This window comes from Vicia villosa, linkage group LG5 (genome assembly GCF_029867415.1).
Source record: "Vicia villosa cultivar HV-30 ecotype Madison, WI linkage group LG5, Vvil1.0, whole genome shotgun sequence".
NCBI lineage: Eukaryota > Viridiplantae > Streptophyta > Magnoliopsida > Fabales > Fabaceae > Vicia > Vicia villosa.
Window position 1 is genome coordinate 124,479,707 of NC_081184.1, and position 22,583 is coordinate 124,502,289.

General features: G+C 32.8%; 1 protein-coding gene across 1 annotated transcript; it reads left to right on the forward strand.

The window, feature by feature from the left end:
* Positions 1 to 20,775: 20,775 nt before the first annotated feature.
* Positions 20,776 to 21,733, forward strand: LOC131607226 (signaling peptide TAXIMIN 2-like). The gene is made up of 2 exons (XM_058879246.1): positions 20,776 to 20,968; positions 21,071 to 21,733. Exons 1-2 carry the CDS (start codon positions 20,853 to 20,855, stop codon positions 21,192 to 21,194), a joined length of 240 nt encoding a protein of 79 aa, XP_058735229.1. The 5' UTR covers positions 20,776 to 20,852; the 3' UTR covers positions 21,195 to 21,733.
* The last annotated feature ends 850 nt before the right edge of the window (positions 21,734 to 22,583 follow it).

The window sequence follows — 22,583 nt, forward strand, 5'->3', positions numbered from 1 at the left end:
CGCTTAGTAAGCATATGATAAACATCACTAACAGCGTAGGTCGTGTCTTTAGAAAGCACCCACCTCCACTCATCCCGAATAATATTCTGCAAAGAGACATTAAGTAAAAGCACTCTACACTCTTCCACCAGTTCCTCCTCCCATGCTAACAATCATCGCCGCCACCTCCATGCACCACCCCTTCTCCCCACCTTAAGAAAAACATATTCGCTACTGACTCTCCTTTAAACTCAAACAACTGGTAAATATGACTATATCTATCACATAACTACACCTCACCTAACCATGCATCAATTCAAAAAAGAGTATGGACACTGTTTCCCACCTTCCTGCGTACATTCTCATTGAACCAGCTTCCTTCATCTAAGCCCCACCCGTCCCGAACCCGACACACCTCTCTCCACCAATTAGAGAAACACCGCCCTCCCTTTTTCACTCTCCCCGATTCCACACCATATCGAGCTTCCAACACCTTCACAACCATCCCTCTCGACTAACATCCTCCAACACCATTTTTCTAACAGAGTTATATTAAACTCCTTTAGCATCTTAACCCCCAACCCACCAACCTCCTTGTTTTTACATATAGACTTCTAATCAACCACGCAATTTTTCGATGATTGTCACTCCCACCCCAGAAAAAATTCATAAAAACACTAAAGTAGTGATTATACTTGCAGGAGCTTTGAAGAAAGAGAGAGCATAAATAGGCATAGAGGCAAAGGTATATTCATTTTTTTTTTAATTTATGAGAATTCTAAAATTATATTAAAAGATATTTTTGAGAATTTTTAAAAGTTTAGATTAATTCTCTAAATTCAATTTATTTTATTCTAATAATTTTAATATTAAAAATATATTAATAATAAATGTTTATTTATTATTCTATACAAAAAATTTCTTTAATTTTATTTTTATAATTTTTTTTCTCTCTATTCACACCCTCTCAAAGTCTTTTTATCTATTTCTTTTTAAACTTTTAAACAAAACTTTAACTTTTTTATAAAAAAATCAAGGGTCACAAATTAAATATCCAACCACTTGTTGCCTTGTTTTTTCTTAGCAATATGTTATTTTGAAACTTTGTTGAATATTTATCTATTATTCAAAGATTTAATGTCATGTAATTTGGAATATTAAATTATTTTAAATTTTGAGTTAATTTTATCTGATGGAAAAAGGAATTAATTATATTAAACTCTAGAGTATTCGTTTAATTTTATATTCACGAGGCTTTTGATGGGAAACAACTTATAAGGTGATGGAAAACTCTGGAAATGATACACATTTTAAAATTTAAATTAATGAAAACAAATTTTGATACTTTATTGATTTTAAAAAATACACACAATCGTTTATTTCAAAAATTTAGTATCTTCTTATTAACTAGTTAAAATAAAATAAATTATAAAAATAAAATAAAAGATATTTTCATATAATAAACTAGGATGTTAAGAATCTATACCAATGTTTCTAATTTGTTTCCCATGGCCATGGTCATCCAAAATCGATTTTCCTTTGTTCTTGAGTACTTTCTGCTTCAATAATGCAACTGAAGACATTTCTCTTTATCACAATTGTCATACAATTTTGTTCAATCATTTTTCCACCTTGATTGCGACTAGTTGTTTTAATAGATTTCAGACAGGTCAATTTATCACTTAAACCAAATATATTTTAAAAGTGTTTGATTCGGACTCAACCTACTGAAGCAATATATATTTTTATTTTTTTAATGAGTTCTAAGTTTTCTTTACTCAATAAAATAAACATTTAATTTATATATTTTAAATTATACACAATTCGGAATATATTTGAGAGGCACACCACATCGAAATTAGTACGGTGATACGTGGAAAGTAATGATATGTTATATTTTTTTTTTCAGAAGTTATTTTTAAGAGCGAACAAAGAAGATATCGCGAGTTTGAATTTATATTTTTGTATTTGATTTTTTTATATATTAATTGAGTTGATTTAACGAGATTAGTGATATATATTTTTTATTATTGTTAAAGATAAAAAATAAAATTTTAAATTATTAAACAAATAATCGGGTGTGTTGATGTGCATAAGGTATATCCTTATGCACGGTGCATAAATACTCAAATATTGTTTATATTACTCCAAGTAGTATAAATATTACTCAGAACAATGAATATATTACTCAAAATAGTTAAATTTCAATATTACTCAGAATGGTGTAAATATTACTATAATGTACTCATTACTCACCATTAATAAATACTCATAATTAATAGATGTGTACAAATAATGCATATATTATTCATGGATTATGGATTATGATATTATTATTTGTTTCTAACTAAAATGTTACTCGGAATAATTTAAATATTATTCGTACCAGACTTATGCACCGTGCATAAGGATATACCTTATGCACATCAACATGACTCCAAATAATATATCTTATTTATATAAATTAAATATATGAATTGTTGAATAAATTTTAAAAAACTGACTTTATTTATAATAGTGAAAGAGCGAGTATACATTTTCTGAATCAAAAATAATATAGATTTAGAAAATCTACAAGTAAAAAATATTTAAAAATCTATATGTGGAGAAGAACATTTTGTCTCAATTAGTGGAAGTACTCGACGGAGTTCTGGGTTGACAAGAAATTTGTTTGGATTTTGGATACCTACAACCCATTTGTCTACATGTATATGATTCTACAGTAAGAAAACAATTATTTTTGGGGAAATGCTTATTTCACCTTTATGAGTTATTCAACACCACCATAAAAGTCTTCAAATGTTTTTAGCTTATAAGATATATTTTTAGAAGCATTTTTTTATACACATTACACAAATTTTGTAAAATATTGAGTGTGTTCGAAGATGTATCTTCAAATATTTTAGTGTAATTTTGAAAGTGTTCGGAGATGCATTGTCTCGAGATGCATCTTCGAACTGATTATTTTTAGCAATATATAGCGCATCTCAGAATAATGCATGTTAGTGTAATTTTAGGAATTTTTTTTTAGAATAACCAAATTTTTCAAAAAAAATTCTGAAATAACCAAGATTTCAAAAATATTACATAAATGACCACAAATTGTCACAAATTACACATTGTCGCCAGGCCCATTGGCGAATCCTCTTAAAGTTAGGCCCAAGTCACCACTCTGGGTAGCGACAACTCTCTATTTGTTTTTTTCCTTCATTTTTTAGTTACATTATTTTAACTATTAAATTTAACAATTTTGGCCATTATTTTTCTTTAGAAAAATAATATAAATAAAAGAAACTACCATTTTATATTAATAAAAAAAAATTATAATTACATTAATCATAATAGGGTCTACAATTAAATTTTGTAGGACCTAGTGCGGGTGACCCGGGTACAATCCGCACGGCGGATGTCTAATAATTCGTCTAGATGGCTCATGAGTTGGTAGTACTCTCCTATTCCTACGACGCCCCCTCTTTCTGGTTCCTGTTGTGTTTGGGTCAATGGCCCTTCAATGCACTCCGGGTCTACAAAATCTGCCAGCCGACCTTGACCTCTAGAATTCTCGCTATATGATAGGTGGGTGCCCGCGGCGCCTTCAAAGCTTTGTCTTGGTGGGACAAGATGGCTCCTGGTGGGTGCGGCCTCAAAGTGTGGTCTTTGGTAGTTGGTGGTCGAATTGGGTTGGTTAAAATACAACGGTTGTGGTGGTGTGTTGAAGTCCAATGGTCGTTGGTTGTGGTATTGTGATGTTTGATGGATGAATGAGTTGTATGGATGGTATTCTTCATTTATGTTTGTGTCGGGGGTAAGTGGTGGTGATCTAGAGGAGCCCGCAACATCGGTCTCTTGGAAGCGTTGGTGGTGGGGTTGAGTTTGTGGTTGGGGTTGAGTTTGTGGTTGGTGTTGGTAGTGTTGGAATTGTTGTTGTTGTTGTTGGTAAATTGGTTGTTGTTGGTAATTTGGTTGTCGTTGTTGTTGGTAATATTGTGGTTGTTGTTGTTGTTGGAAATATTGTGGTTGTTGTTGTTGGAAATACGGTTGTTGTGCTCGCGGGTCTTCCAAATAGAAAGGGTCAGACACAATCATTTCAGGATTTGTAACCGATCTGTACCAATTGACATATTCAGTTGTTGGTTTTATTTCGGTCGGCGCCACCAGGAATTGCAAGACATGGTTGGAACGACGGGCCCATATTTTACGGAAGTCCTTAGCGAATGACTTCCAATTTACTATGTACCACTGGTTGCTGACCTTTTGCAAATGCCAATGGTCCAAACACATAGGGGGTCCGGGATATTTTGATGCATACTGAATTGGAGTTTGACACGGTCATTGTGGTGCATCTCCACAGTGGTGAACCGTACGGTAGGCATTTTTGCTGTCCAAACAGCTGCATCTCCTTCGTCGGATTCATGGCCAAATTCCAAGTATGGTCTCCAAATAAACTGCAAAGTAAAAAAATATATTACAAATTAGAGAAGATGATTTATTTTACAAATTTAGTTAGAAAATGGAAAATTTAGTGGTAATACATCTTGTGGTCGAAGTCGATCCAAGAGTTGGCGATAAAAAATTATTTTGTTTTTGGACGTTAGGCTGTAATCCAATTCAGTTGCATTAAACCTAAACACTAAAAAAATATAAATCAAATTAGTTACACTTATTAATAGAATAAATATATTAAAGGAAATAATGTCATTAACTCACCTTGACGCGTACGGGAAGATGAAGATGTGCGGATTTTTAGGGGCTAGTCTTGGCATTCTCCACCATCCCCATGCTTGTAGTAAGAATGCACATCCATAAAATGTAAAACTTTCTTTTTTTGCATTTTTACACAAGGAGCTGTAGGGGTAAGCCAATACCGCAGAACCCCAACTATACGTCTTGATGGTATCAATGTCCTCAAGAAAAGACAAGTACATAAAATTTATACTATTCCCCGTGCCATCAGGAAATAGTAAGTTACCAAATAATAACATAATATAAAATCTGGTTTTCATTATTTTTTCCTCTTCGGTCGAAAACTCGTTCATTCTCAAGTTGTCGTAATGAACTTTAAGGGCCGATAGTTTAATACCTTGGCCCCTCGCTTTGTCTCGTCTGTCACCCTCGACCAAATCTACGCCCAACATTTGCTCGCATAGAGCATTGGGTTGTTGAACGTTTCCATACACTACTTTTTCATTAATTGGGAGACCCAATAACATGTACACATCCTCTAGCATGACGATACATTCACCTGTTGGAAGGTGAAAAGTGTGAGTCTCGGGCCTCCAACGCTCATACAATGCCAATATGAATTTAGTATCAATTGTAGTATTTACCAAATTCATTACGTACCCGAACCCCGCACGCTCAATGTAAGGCACAATCCAAGGGTCGGGAGCATCCATCGAATGTGAACGGGTCCGAAATCTATTGAAATCCTATTAAAAAATAATTGAATTGAGTAAATATAAACAATAGAGTAAGAAATACCTTAATAAAAAAATAATTGAATAAACTTATGTATGTTGCAATGTTAGCAATAGTTCTATGGTGTTCTTGACCTATAGTTAGAAGAGACGTGCTTGTGATTTTGAAGAGTTGTTGAGGTCATCTCATGTGTATTTGCTCTGGAGAAAATATTTGGTGATGATGAAAATGAACAAGAATTACCGACTATTTATAACCATTTGAATTACAACACGGTCATCTGATTCATGCATCATTTAAATGGAATCAATGTCGCCTTCCACTTCATCCCACCAACGTTCATTTTCTCCGGTCACAGAAGAGGTCCTTGTTCTAAGCCTCTGGATCCTTCTGATGACTTCGTCGGGTTTGTACTCCCCCTCTAAAAAAGACACGAGAGTCCTTTTGAGTTGGTCGAAGGAATGAATATTCCAAAACTTAACCGGCAAGGGGGATTTGACGGGAGAGAAAATGACATGCCCTTTCCTTATGCGATATTCTAGTTCAGGATCAAGACGCTTGGATGATGTTCGCTGCCATGATTTTGGCCTTATGCGAGACATGAACAATAATGTGCAGAGAAAATGAGAAAATTGGTGGAGAATTGATTGCATTTTCATGGAGGAATGGGCTGCTATTTATATGCAAAAAAAAATCTCAAATGAGCGTTGTCGACACCCAGGGTGGCGACTTGGCCCACACAGAAAGAGAGTTCGCCAGGCCCATTGGCGACATGGTCCAAAAATCATTGTTGTCGCCACCCCCACTGGCGACAATGTGTATTTTTTAAACTTTTTTGGTCATTTGTGTAATATTTTTGAAAACCTGGTTATTTCTGATTTTTTTTAAAAACTAGTTATTCAAAAAAAAAATCTAATTTTGGATACTTCGGAGATGCATCTCTATCTCTAGAAGCATGAAGACCATTTTCAGATTTTCGAGGGTCTAGAATACACACATAAGGGTGAAATGAACATCTCTCTTATTTTTGTTGCTCTACTACTCGCGTTGTGTTGAGTATCAACTAGGTTTTTAATACGTCAACCCAATTAACTTAAAAGCCCTGTTTTTATTTTTTTATAAGCTTAAATTAAAAAATAAATAATTATAATAATTAAAAATGACAAATTAAAAATATATAATTATATATTAATAAAAATAAATAATTATAATATTTAAAAAATGATAAATTAAAAATATAATTATATATTAATAAAAATAAAATAAATTATAATTATTTTAAATTTTGATCATTATTTTTTTTATGTATTGACTTTTTATCATTACATTTTATTTATTTATTGGGTCTTTATTTTAACATTTTATTATGTCTTAATATTAATGGAAAAATATACATAAAAATATTTTTTTATGTATTAACCTTTTATCATTACGTTTTATTTATTTATTGGATTTTTATTTTAACATTTTATTATGTCTTAATATTAATGAAAAAAATTGTACTTTCCAACATTTGGGGTGCTATGCTTTAGAGCTTGTTGCTCTTACAGAGAGCCGACTCTCTACTCTTTAACCTCTAGAATATGATATGCCTTTTGCTACGGCTGTGATAATTTGTTTTTTTACTATACTTCTTTGACTAATACCATTGAACCACAACATTTTTTTTCAATGAAAAAAAAAAAGGAAAGAACAGAAAATTAAAGATCTTGGAAATTGTACTTTCATACAGTCCATTAACCAGTTATTAACTGAAGGAGATGGACAAATAACAAATACTCTCAATCCACTAACCAATTATTAACTGAAGGAGATGGACAAATAACAAACACTCTCAGTTCTTAAACAAGCGAGACTCCTAATTTAACAAGTCAATTAAGCGTAAGGTGTGAACTAGGACAATTTGTCATTTTTTATAAATAAGAGATTGAATATAATTCATTAGAGGTGCATAAAGATTAGTAGATGACACACCCTCTTAAATAAACTTCATATTTGTTTGAGCGTCAAACTCGCAAACCAAATTTATGAAACCATGATTCTAAGTAATATCAAGATCTTGAAAAATGACTTGAAGCTCGACATTAATATTAGAGGTGACACCACAACTTCTTGCAAAACCCGTGATCCAACTTCCAGAAGAGTTTCGCAAAATACTACCAAATTTGGACGGCCCTGGATTACCAATAGAACTACCATCTACATTAACCTTTATCACATCTCCAGGGGAGGGTGCCATGACACAAGTCTAAGGACTAATACCTTATTAGAATCACCAAATACCTGTTTGATAGAGAGTAAAAGAGTAGTTATTTGACTAAGAATATTTTAGAGAGAACGACTGTTGTCTTTGAAAGATTTTCCGTTATTGTTGTTATATTTTACTTTGTTGTTGTATTTTTGCAGCACTATATTTATTGCTATTATTGTTGTGGCATTTTGTTTTGTTGTAGCACTTTAGTTGTTTGTTGATTGTTTCATAATTTAAGTTTATGATGTTGTATGATATTGCAGGAATATTTTTTTTAATAATGCGATTTTTTTATGTTGTTAGTTAGTAATGAATAAATTAAATATTTATATTACCACTACATTTTTATTATTTTTTGTAAAAGAAATTACTAAATACTTTTTAATTGCACTTTAGTGTTGTTAGTCAAACCAAAACAATATTTATACTACCATTTCTTTGTTTTAAATGACTAGATGTTTTTTAGAATTAGTTTTAAGAAATGCAAAATATTGCAATATGACCATTTAAAAAGTTTATTTTTTAACTAAATAATAAAAGTAAATTTTTCGGAAAAACCATTAGTTAGATGAACATTTATTTTAATCATTGAGTTTTTAAGACCTGCATTGCGATTATTTGAAAAAAATCGTTTTAATCCTCATATTATTCAAACACGAATTATACAATTTTTTTGTTCTAAAACTCGTTTTTATAATTAAAAAATTAAATCTTTCTTCAAAAAGATTAAACAGATGAACATGCTTTTCAGCTTTGAGTTTGTTAAGACGCAGGTTCTACAACGTGCTTGTTCTAAAAACTCATTGGATAAATATCTACTCCCTCTGTCCCAAAATAAATGTCTTTTTAGCCATAAAAAGTTGTCTTAAAATAATAGTGTCTTTACTTTTCCAATGCAACATTAACTAACTTTTACCAAATTTACCCCTTATTTACACGCTTTTCAAGTCATGACAATATATAACAACCAATAGTGATTAAGGGTAATTTTGTAAAAATGTTATCTTTATTGACTCAATCATTACTTTTCTTAATCTGTGTGTAACAACCTTAAACGACATTTATTTTGAGACGGAGGTAGTACTTTGTTTTTTAGTTTGTCGGGAAACAAGTTGTATTACTTGTTACTCCCTCCGTCTCATAATAAGTGTCCCATTTGCATTTTTTTCTTGTCTCAAATTAATTGTCCATTTACAATTCCAATGCATCAATCATTATTATTTTTCCACTATTATACCCCTATTTAGTAACTTTCACGTTATTCAACTACTATTAATAGGGGTATTATAGTAAATGACATTAACTTTTTTACTAAAACCAACACATCCAATCATTTTCTTAAAAACCGCGCATTGCTCAAATAGGACATTTATTATGAGACGGAGGGAGTAGATATTTTTTTCTTATCACCACTATCCGTATAGACCGGTTCGAGGATCAACTGTTGGGATCAAATTGTGGTCATTCCTACCAATTTCAGCGTCAATCATCACTAGACCAACTAACGATTGTTTGTTAAATTTATTTTAAAAGTAATTTAATATAATAAATCTATCATTTTAAAAAAGATTAATTAGAGGAATATCTTTTTAATCTTTAAATTTTGGAACACAAGTTGTACAACTAAATTATTCTAAAATTTATTTTTTATAATATATAGTTATAATAATCGATCAAAATTCAAACAAATTAGTCGTATTAAATTTTTTACAATAAACATTTTTTATTAATCAAACAAAAATGCCTCTTTTATTCGCATATTCCAAAAACTTCACAAGTATGAAGCACACTGATCGGTATACAAAGAAAAACCATAAGAGAATTAATCCACAACAAAACATTTCTTTAAAAAAATAAATCAACAAACAAATATTTTTTACCGAAGAACTATTTAGTTTTGAATTCTCTATCGTGTCGGAAGATACGGAGGAGTAAGATTAAACTTTTATCAAATATATATAATAATAAAAAGTGAGTTTTCTCTTTTCACTAAATATTTTATTTTATTTTTATTTTTATTTATTAATAAGGAGAAAAATAAATATATTAAAATTAACAATATTTTGAATGGTTCAGGAGTAATTAAGGGTTTTGAGAGCGGCGATTTCCGGCACGGTTTTTAGACGATTTCCGACGTGTGTATTAGGGTTCTTAATTTCCGATCCTTATCTATGTGGAGGAACTAGCGGCCAAGTTTAAAGTCCTAGCCTTCAGATTTACGGACCAACCGGTGGGAACAACACAGTAGGTACGAATCTTCATCATTTCCGGCAATGACTTGGGGGAGGGGAAGGCCGAAGAAAGCGGTGACTTCTTCTTCGAACAAACCATTGAACTCATGAAAACAAACGAATATAAATACTGCTGCAACAAGTGCGACACCTGCCCTAGGGGTGAAGCTTTTGATGAGAGCATTGAAGAAGAACTAATTTCACAAATTTTCGTGGAAAATCCGATGTTTGAGAACAAGGAAGAGAGTGGAGTAAAGAATAAATTATGGGTAGACATCATCAGTGGCAACTGTCTACCAACAAACGGAAAGGAAATCGAATTCATAGCTCCAAAGATTATTGATGGAAAGGTGGAATTCAAAATTGAAGCAGAGGATACTGATTCTGAAACTAAATTTTGAGGGTCAGCACTGATATTGCACGTTTTGGGTAAAAAGCTAAGTATGAATGTTGAAAGTATACATGAGCAAAATTTGGAACTTTGTACAGCTTTCGGACATGTTCTATCACGACGAGGGTTATTTCTTGCTAAAATTCACTCGTACAATGATAGGGATCAAGTGTTCAGGAGAGGCCCATACACTATACACGGAGTCCCGATGGTCTTGAAGGAATGGAACAAGGATTTTGATTTTAAAAGAGATATGCTGAGGACTCTCCCAGTTTGGATAAAGTTGTCCAATCTCCCTCTATACCTATGGGGTCCAAAAAGTCTTGGCAAAAAAGGAAGTGCAATTGGAACAACAATATGTATAGATGAATGCACGACCCAGAAGCTTCGTGTATCATATGTTAGGATTTTAGTTGAAGTAGACATAATAACTAAACAGAGAGAAAACATCAGGATAAAGAATGAAGAGGGGCAAACAATTATTCAACCAATTGAGATGGAATGGAAGTTGAAATATTGTGAAATATGTAAAAAAAAAAGTGGGCCATCAATGCTCAGAGGATAAACCTAAAATACATAAGCAATGGCAGATCAAAGTGGTACAATAAGGTACTAAGGAAGGCACAAAGGTGGAAGAGGAAAAGAAAAGAGAAGACATACCTGAATCATCATAAAATTGGACACAAGTACCTAACACTAACAGTGGTAAGAAAGGAAATTTAACTCATGGTAAGACTTGTTTTAATTTTGGGGATAGCTTCTATAGTAATGGCTTTGCTTCACTTAGGACATGGAATGAGTCTGAAGTGAACTTAGAACCCCCTATATGATAGTTTATTGAATGTTAGGGGCATTAATAAAGCTGGTAAATATAGAGAAGTTAGCTCCCGCCTCTCCAACCTGCATCCTGATTTGGTTATCCTTGTAGAAACTCGTGCTAAGGAGAATAAAGCTCTCATCATTAGAAAAAAAATTCCACCATTCTTGGTCTTATTTAGACAATTATAAGAACCATGCTAATGGTAAGATATGGATGATGTAAGACGAGAACAATATTAAAGTTAGGCCTGTACATAGTACAACTCAGATGATTCATGTGGAGTTTATAAGATTGATGGATCCCTGAAATTCTGGTGTACTGGTACATATGCTATGAATACTATGGTGGAGAGAAGAAGTTTGTTGAAAGACATTGAACACGTAAAACCTCAGGCTGATGAACCTTGGATCATTATGGGGGATTTCAATAACGTACTTAGAGCTGGTGATAGAATATGTGGCAATCAGGTTATGGCGATTGAATACTTTGATCTGGTCGATATGATGGAAACTTTGGATATGCATGAAAAAGATTGTAAGGGGATCATTTCACATGGACCAACAAACAGTCTAATGGAGTAATTTACTCAAGAATTGATTGATTGATTGGAAATCTGACATGGCATCAGCAAAACATGGATTCTACTCTGTACATCATGGAACCAATGGTTTCAGATCATGCTCTACTATATATTAAAGGATCTGATCTGATTATTCAAAGAAAAAGGTATTTCAAGTTTCCTAATTTGGTGACACAATCTGAAGGATTTTTGGAATGTGTGAAGAATAATTGGGAGCTCCCCCTTGATGGTAGAGACATGTTTAGGATGTGGAAGAATTTGCAAAGACTCCAAGCTATTGTAAAAAATCTGAGCTTACCTTTCAAAGGGATCAAAGAGCAAATTGTCACAACAAGAAGTTATCTCTAACAGGCCCAAAAGGATTTGATTAAGGACATAATGAATGCACAGCTGATTGAAAGAGTGAAAAACTACACTGAGAAAGTCATAAATTTGAATAATATAGAAGATGAGTTGTTACAAAAAAAGAGCTAAACTCGATTGAATAAGGACGGGGGATGGAAATAATGCCTTCTTCCATGCTATCCTCACGGCTAAGACGAAACAACCTCAAATCCGATCTTTGGTCAAAGAAGATGGTACAACTACTCATCTACAGCAGGAGATTAAAGAGGAGATCCTCAAATTTTGTGGAATTATTGTAGGGTCTTATGCTAGTAATCTTAAGGAGATTGATTTAGATGCCATGAAAAAAGGTACACAGTTGAGCAGAGAGCAAATGGAATCTTTGCCTACACCTATTATAGAGTAGAAAGTGTACCAAAGTCTCAAAGGGATCAGAGACTTTACTGCCCCTGGTTGTGATGGATATAGTGCAAAATTTTACAAGTCCACTTGGGAGATAATTAAACATGACTTGTTGAATGCTGTTAGGTATTTTTGAAAAGAAGAGAATCAACAAGGCTATCAACAATTCAATTGTCACACTAATCCCCAAAGGTTCCAATGCAACAATGGTGAAATATTATAGACTAATTTCTTGTTGTACCATTATCTACAAAATCATGTCAAATATCATGGCAAATAGACTTGGTAAAATCATTGGCAAAGTAGTGCATACTCCTTTCATCCCCGGAAACAGAATGCAGGATCATATTTTACTAGCTTGCGAATTGATCATAGGGTACAACAAAAAAAAGTGGGCCTCCAAGATGTATGTTACGAATTGATTTACAAAAATCAATGTTTTAAAAATTGAACCGAAGAAAGAACCATTAAAACATGCAGGTCATGGTTCAGTCGGGTCAACCGGTTCAACCGTGGTTGAATCGTATATTAAATTTAAACTAAAAAATAAATATATTGTTAAATATCCTAATAAAATTAATTTATATCATAATTTGTAAAATAAAATTCTCAACTAAATACGATACTAATAAACAAGCTTACAAAATAAGAAGAGTGCAATGTAAGATCCAATAACAAATTATAAAATTAGTTAAGGATCAATATGTATATATTTATCCTAATTTCTTAACTCAAAACCATAAGTTCTTCATCGGTATAATTTTTCACATCTCTTTAAAGACAAACATCAGTTATCCCGTGTCCACAAATATTACATTATTTCTTCTCTTTCTATTACATTTACATTGTCTTTTGTCTTTCAGTTTTATTCTTTATTTTCCATCTATACAATTTTAAATGTTTGCTATAATTAATTTTGTAGATTTAAACAAAGAAATAAAATGAAGTAAAACATAAAAAAATTATCTTTGATTTTTTAAACCGTCTGGTTCACCAAAACCGATTTTGATTTTACAATTATTTTAGTTTTTTGCGCTTGAAGCAATTTTATCCCAATTTTATAGACCTAACAGTTTATTGATCCAAACTGAACCGGATTAGACAACGGTTCAAGGTTGATCCGGTTCAACCGGCCAGTTCAATTCGGTTTTTAAAACATTGACAAAAAGCGTACGTTTCACTATAATGGAGAGTTGTTGAGGTCATTCTACATGAGATGAATTTCCCTCACAAATTCATAACTTGGGTCATGTTGTCCATAAAAATAGTATCCTACAAAGGTCTTAGACAAGGAGACCCTCTCTCCCCAGTGATATATTTTTTTTTTGTTATGGATTACCTACATAGAATTCTCCAAAAACTTCAGAGGAATCCCAACTTCAATTTCCATTCCAAATGCGAAAAGTTGGGCATCATCAACTTATGTTTTACAGACGACTTGTTGTTGTTTGCTAGAGGTGGCCCCACTTCTATCAACCTCATAATCCAAGATTTTGAGAACTTTACTGCATCCACAGGGTTAACTGTTAATCCTTTGAAATGTAAAATATACTATGGCAATGTTATAAGCCAAGACAAGGACAGTATCTCCATAATCACATCCTTCAAAGAAGGAGACTTACCTTTCAGGTATTTAGGTATACCTCTTACAAGCAAGAAAATGTTTGTGTCTCACTGTATGATTTTGGTTGAAAAGCTTGTAGCTCGTATCCGGCACTGGAGCACAAGGCTTCTGAGTTTTGCGAAAAGATTGCAACATGTTAAAAATTATTCTTTTTTCTATTTCTAATTCTTGGATGTAGAGCATACCACTCCCTAGAATAGCCACGCAGTCAGCGGAAGCAATCTGTCGTCCGTTTCTTTGGTCTGGAGGAGAGATCATTTCACATAAATGCCTAATTGTGTGGGAAAAAACGTGTAGACCAAAGAACCAAGGGGGCCTTAATATCATTTCTCTTGAAACGTGGGGGATTGTGCATATCCTTAGAATTTTGTGGAATCTTTGCAAAAAAAAAGGGACAATCTTTGGATAAAATGGATACACTGTTACTATGTAAAAGAGAAATGTATTAGGACTGTCCCAATTATAACAAATTGCTCTTGGATTCTGAAGCATATTCTGAGTACAAGACAAGAGGCTTTGTTATTGTCTAACTGGAACAACGCGCTTTAACAAGGGAAGTTCAAGGTTGAACAAATTTATCAGGAAATCAAGAAAGTGCGGTAGAATGTTACTTGGAGAAAACTATTCTTTAATAATATTGCTCATCCTAATGCGAAATTCATCTTATGGATGGCTTGCCACAATAAACTGGACACCAAGGAAAGGCTCCATATAGATATATTCACATTAATTGATAAGAACATTTGTTACTTTTGCAGGTGAATAGAAACATTGAGCCATCTGTTTTTTAACTATAAAACTATCTAGGATATTTGGAGTTATGTCCAAAATTGGATGAACATTCAACACAAACCTCATATGTGGGAAGAGGACTGGATGATGAAGACTAGCAAAGGAAAATGCAATAAAGCAGAAGTCCTTAAATGTGTTTTTACGGAAACTTTATATGAATCATGGATCCTTAGAAATCAACATTGTTTTGGCAATGCCATTGAGAGTACTAAAATAGGCCCCAAGATTGTTAGTAAGATGCCATATAGGTGTTGGATGAAAACTAGTTTGAAGAATTATGTTGCTAGGCCAATGTTACCCTATCTGGTTTTGCTTTGTTTGTTTGGTAGGCTGGATCTTTTGATCACCTTGCTTTGTATTGTTTTTTGGCTTATGAATAAAGTATATCATTTCCTCACAAAAAAAATATTTTTGCACAGTTAATTAAAGGTGATAATTTTTTTAATTAATGTCGTAGGATGTTAAAATCTTCCTTCCGGATAATCGAATTTCAAATCTAAAATTTCGTTTCAAGAACAATATTTGTAAAAGATTTATATCAATGTTTGTCCGACTTTAATAAACTTTAACAACAACTGCATTATTATTATTTTTAAGTAAATTTTGAATTCATAAACTGCAATAAGGCAGTTCAAATGGAAAAAACTTATTGTTGTGTCTAGTTACTATGTCTGCTAATCATTTTCACATGTCATATGTGTTTGTTTAAAATCAAAGTTGTTATTTTTGTATTGATAGGAAATGAGATTTTTTTTGAGATTTAATTTGTTTCACAAAAAATGCTTCAGCTTGCTGTAATAAGTTTCATCATTGAGCTCTGAGATGATTCGTCATGTTTTTTTTTTATAAGCAACGACTATATTTATGATAGAGCACTAGGGGTACTTTAATGGAAATACAAACGAAAGAACATGTTTAATAACAACTACAAACATTTGATACAATAAAGAGGATTTTGATACCACTCATAAAAATTGCAAGACACCTTCACATTTAATCCTATCGCTAGCCACTTCCAGTAAACATCTTCACTTTATAATCCACTTCACCAACATCCCCAATTCTTCCATTGAAAATAATGTCGTTTTTACTATTCCATATGCACCAACAGACAACTAGCCACAAAGCCCCTGCTCTAAATTTTTTTTAACTTCGAGCTTATTTAAATTAAGTATTACCTTCAAAAAATGACAGCAACAATCTGCTTCCTCTAACATTAGTTCTTGTGTCCAGATCCATCATGCTAAAATGGCATTCAGTGAGCAAGATCCAGATATGAATGATCTAGATTTAGAAATAAAATATGCAATGCAACATATTATTTTATCAAATTGTTTAACATCCTTATAGTGATTGGAATAAGCTCTAGTAAAAAAATATTACATTGCTATTTGATGTTTAGATATATCTTTTTAACTTATCTATTATTTAACATATTATTTAAACATATGATTCATGAAGAAACCAAGGTCAATCCATGATTTGTACAAAAATTCTTGCATTAGGAACAACATAAGGAAATATAAATGAAGCTTTATAAGATTTTCCTTTCATAAATTGAAGGTTCTTAGAAGAGTTTCAAACATGAACTTTTGGGAAATCCTTGCATAAATAGAAGTCTCTTAAAAGATCATCAAGCATGAACCTTCGAGTTCTCCTTACTTAAATCAAAGGCTCTTAAAAGAGTGACAAGCAGGAACCTTCAAGTTCTCCTTGCATAAATCGAAGGCTCTTAAAATAACGTTAAGCAGAAACCTTTTGGATTTCCCTACATAAGGTTCTTATAAGAGCGCCACATAGGAACTCATCGAGCTCTCCGTGCACAAATTAAAGCTCTTAGAAGAGTGCCGAGCAAGAACCGACTAGGCTTTGCTTGCGTAAAATCAAAGCTCTCAGAAGAACACTAAGCATGAACACTAAGCAGAAGAACACTAAGCTTGTGAAAATGCATGACGGAGACGTGTCGAGCTTTCCGTTCACATTCTCTCACTGCGAACAGACTCCCTAAAATTTGATTATATTGATAAAGCACTGATAATAGGATGAGTGACGAATCCAAAACAAACAAAAATAAATAAAGAAACACAAAATAACTTGACAAATAAAGATTGCCACAAACAAAGTTCTAGTTCCAGTTAAACGGACAATATGAGTCTGTCATGTGGTGATCAAATGGAGTTTAAGAGTCGAAGATAAAATTCAATATGACCAAAGACATCTCGCCCCTATAAGCCTCGTGCTTGAAGGAATGTGTACATATCAAATTTTTTAGGATCCCTCCCTAAAGCATCCCTCCCATAAGAGCCTCATGATTGAAGGACTCTATTTTCGAATTTTTTAGGATTCCTCCCTAAAGCATCTCGCACATACGAGCCTTATGCATGAGGAAATGTGTATTTTCTAAATATTTAATGGGCCAGCTCGGACAAGAGTAATAAGAGTTCGCCCAAGAGTAGTGATAGCTTACCCAAGAGTAACAAGAGCATGCCCAAGAGTAGCAAGAGCTCGCCAAGTAACAAGAGCCCTAACAAAGAGTAACAAGAGTCTGCCCAAGAATAGTGAGAGCTCACCCAAGAATAATAGGAGCCCACCCAAGAATAGAGAGAGTTTTCCCAAAACTAGCAGAAGTCCGCATAAGAGTAGTGAGAGCTCACTCAAGTAATAAGAGCGCCCTCAAAAGTAGCGATAACTTGCCCAAAAGTAGCAGAAGCCCACCCAAGAATAACGAGAGCTCACCTATGATAACAAAGATCAGCTTAAACTGGTTAACATGTCAAATTGGACTGTCCGACCCATAAGATAAGAAAATATCATAATAAAACTTAAATACACATATAATATATTTACGGTAAATAAATAAGCATTATGGACCGGATCAAGGATTGAAGGTCATCACCCTAATGACCACTAATTAATATCGCTCAATTAGGGAGCAAAGACTTTAATAACTTTTAAGAAATCTTAATTATCGAGAATATTAAAATTACTATAAACAAATGTTCATCGAAAAATAAAAAAATATACCTTTTCTACGACTCACACTCAATCGAGTATGAGAAAAAAGGATATGCACTGACAGTGTAAAATGATTTTACACTGTCAACCAATCACGACCATGTTAAGTGCCAAGTCACCCTGTTATTTTTAGAAAAGTTATGTGACATGGCTGATTGATGAATTTCAATTGGATGACAGTGTAAAATTATTTTACACTGTCAGTGCACTACTTTTAACCTCGTCAAGTATTGCGTTATCGAATTAATATTGATACAGTTATCAAATTATAAAATTTGGTAACCAATGCCCTCTCTTTTTTAAAGTTTCTCATCCGATCCCATAGGTCTCTTATACACTACACAAAATTCCAATTTCGCCCTCTGTTTCCGTAGATGCACATCCGAAAGCACCCCATATTTTGAAAAAAAATTACTTCCTTTCGTAGATGCATCTACGGAAGTGATCGCGACTTTACGTGTCTATTAGTCGGGATAACTGCGAGTGCACAGTCGTGTCGTGTAGTTTTAAAAGATATCGAATCCACAGGGACTATAAATCGACCTACCGTTATCTAAAGTTACTATGTAAAGCTAAGGCTAATGATATTTGGGGTTTTAATAAGGGGAAACTAAAATCTAAATCTAAATAAAATATAAATGCGCGGATATCGGTATGTAGTTCGTCTAACTTAGATGATCCGAAGTTCCATTGGCCAGATTCTAATTAAATCAAAAATCTTTACTAATTATGTTATTTAAAAGTCCTCTTCTCAAACTCTCGCTCTATTGATTCAGACTACGATCCTAACTCATAATGTACGCTCTCGCCATCCCACAAGATTTAGAAACGCTTTTTGAAAACATCATAATTAATAAAATGCTCGCTTCATGAAGACGTTACCTACTTAAATCTCCTAGTCTCAAACTCTCGCTCTGTTGACTCGAATCATGTTAGTATTCCCTAACGTACGCTCTCGCCATCCCGCGTCGGGTTTAAAAACAAATTTTGAAAGTAAATAAATTCTAATCAGTTTTAATACGCTTTCGCCTTCCTTAAAACTAATGTCCTATGTCTACTATCCAGCTAAGAATCTCAAACTCTCGCTCTGTTGACCTTAACCTTTATTAGTTCTAGAACCTCAAACTCTCGCTCTGTTGGTTTTATAACTTTATCAAATTAAATTAGACACAAAACCAGAAACGAGTGATTTTTAATAAAACATTATTTAGGCCAATTTATTTCGGGTCCCTTTGGTTAGATTAATTTACATACCGATATCTAAATAAATTAGCCAGACATACTTAAAGAAACAACCATGAAATTATAATTATTAAACATGGAATTATAATTATTAAACATGAAATTATAATTACTAACCATGAACGTGTGCGTATTTAGATTTATAATGATAAAACAATATTATAAGAACACGAAACTAAAATAATTGCAAATAAATAAACCTGGAAGTAAAGCAGACGAAACAAACTTGAATAAAATTACGAACAAAGCAAATCTTGAAACTTGAATAAAGCTTTGAAATAATGTCGGCAAGATTGTGATCCAAGAGTACATAAATTGTAGGCCTAAAACTAATGGTGTGGTAGTTCCTCAATGTGAGAAACTACCACTTTTACAAAGTGATAATTTATGCCTAAAACTATGAACAGCGCTTCCGCGCCTAAAACTTGGATACTTTCAAATGAATGCTCAGACTCTTTTTATAGTGAATGGCAATGGAAGTTACTTTCAGCATCATGTGAGACGTAGTGGAGATCATGGCGTGGGAAGTTGAGAAAATATAGGAAGACTTGGAATTGTCCACTAAATTAATGGAGAAAGTGGCGGGGTCCACGTGCTTTTGGAGACGGGCGTCTCTTAGTGGGCTTGGAGCTTGGAGACGTGGCAGTGGACTGGAGACGGGCGTCTCCCACTTGGAGACGGGCGTCTCCCACTTGGAGACGTGGCTTGGATGATGGGGACGTGCGTCCCTTGATTTGTGGAGGGTGAGACGATCGTCTCCCACTTGGAGACGTGGGGGCTTCAGCTTCACGTGGGCTGGGCCTCGCGTGTTCCACTCTGGATTCCTCTATTTGCACCTCACTTCACTACAGTACCTCCAACTTGGTTCTTTTGCCTTTTTAATACGATTTCTTCTTCTTTTGCCAAATGCTTCTTGCATAAACATAATACCTGAAACAAAGGAAAATACCAGCATAATACCGTAATAATATATAATTATAATAAAATAACGAAACAATTTATGTTATAATCGAGCCTAATATACGATATAATTACGTGTTATCAGGAAGCGTATAAAACATGGTGAAACTTGAGATTTTTTCAATTAATTGGGAAAATTCCAAATTAAATGGGAAAATCTCAAATTAATTTCTCAATTAATTTGGAAAATCTCAAATTAATTAAGTTCATGAAATCTTCCGTAGATGCATTTACGGAAAAATCAACTTTTTTTTTTGTAAAAAAATACTTGCGGAGATGCATCTTCGGAAGCACGAAAACAGTTTTGTCAATTCAGTGGTGTATGAAAAATGCATGAGATAAGTTAAGAAATTCTCTTTTTTAGATATAAATACTATATAGGGTCATGCATGAGCGTGCTTTATAAAAAAATATAATTATGCATAAAATATACACATTAATTATAATTATATTACAAAAGAATCTTCAAACATGTTTAAAATTAGAAAATAAGTTTGTGAAAAAAAATCGAGGGAGGAGTATTAAGAATTAACATAGAAGTTAGATAAAATAAAAAAAAATATATGAAAATGGGTATAACGAATCAAAGAAGATGATGTATAGTCAACGAAACAAAATATAAGTCATCGAAGTACCCGTCACGGTGGGTTTTCTCTTGGAAATTACGTCGAAATCAAGACGGCTTATTATTAATTAATTAAAATTAAAATTCCGATTTCCCTTCATATAATAATAATATTCTTCTTCTCTTCTTTTTCAGATTCAAAACGTACAGAAACATAATCCAACATAACATTTAAGAATGACAAGTGATGAAGAATTTTGTGAATGCAGACCTTTGGGTTTCATCTTAGGATTACCCTTTGCTTTCTTGTCATTAATTTTATCTCTCATAGGTGCTATTCTTTGGATTTTCGGGTATGAAACTTTTTTTTTTCTTTTACCTTCTCATTTTCTTGCAATATTTTCTATGATTATTATTTTTCATATTCTAAGTTATATTTTCTTCTGATTTTATAGGTCAATATTTAGTTGCTTGTGTCCATGCTGCATATGCTGCACAGGTTTGGTCAATTTTGCTGTGTGTTTGGTAAAGCTTCCTGTTCGAGTTCTTAGATGGTTCGTTGACCAAATTCCTTGTTAATTAGAGACCACAAATCCTCTTTTTTTTTTCTTTCTTTTTGTTTAGTTTATAAATTATAATCCCTATTTGGAATTAGTTGTGTGAATTAGTTTAGTCGATATAGACAAGTTGCATATAAAAAAGCTTCCAATTGAGGTTGTATAAGCTTGTTTTAGTTAGAGATTCACAATCATTGTATAATTATTTTTAATTTTATTATTCATTACAAATATATTTTGTTTGATGTTCTGTCCTCTTGGTTTTCCATAAGGCTATGTACAATAGAGTGTTAAAAAACAAATTCAATAGTTGAATCCTTGCAATGAGGGTGTTGAATAGGGTGTTTAAAGTGATGTGTATTAATTGGTGTTGAAAGTTTTCAACATGTTGAATGTGAAAAGAGTGGAGTCCACAAAATACTTTGTAAGATTTTATTGGTTGTTTTGAATGTTTAAATTTTTTAGTGTGTTGTGAATGGTGGTGGAATAGGATGTTGAATTTTATTAAACAAAATCATTGTAGTGGGTATAAATTGAATGTGTGTTGAATTATTAGGTGGAAGAAAGAGAAGATGATATATAGTATAAAAAATGAAAAAGAATAGTGTTGAATAATAAAACCATTGTACATAGCCTAAGGATGACTCCCTCTGTCCCTTTTCATTTCATTTGTTACATTTGTCGTAGGAAGATTTTTTGTTTTTATTTGTTTGTTATTTTTTAAGTTTAATATAATACTCCTATTATTTAATTATTTGTTAATAATTATTTTAATTATTTATCATAGAGATAGAAATAGAAATAGATAAATATACAATAATAAATAGTTAAAACTATTATAAGAAGAGAAAAATGATATATCCTTTTGAAAAATTAAGAAACCACATTTTCACATTACATTTGGCTAACTCTACTATTTGTTGCTTCAACAAATTTACATCTATATTGCATAGGTATGCGAGAAAAGCATTTTAGCTGCGCATTCATGCATATTTGATAAAGAAAAGCACTCAGACCATCTCCAATGGTGTAATCCATTTTTGAGTTTTTTATGGGTCTCACCAGTCATATCTTCTCAAAATAATTTATTTAATATTTATTTTATTGGTGTAATTCAAATGGGTCCCACAACTTTACCTTATAAATTAATTTGATTGGGTACCACAATTTTTTACTAGTTGCATTGCAATGCAACTCTACTATGACATGACAAATTATGTCAATATTTAATTATTATATTGATGTCTAGGTGGAGAACTCATTGAAAAATACTACCATTGGAGATGCTCTTATGCATTTCCTGCATCTTTGCTTCTGCCTTCATGAATATTTTAATGACAACTGACCACTGAAAGAGGAAGATGGTTAGTCAAGAACTTAATCATCCTTTTCACTCTATGTTACTCCATAT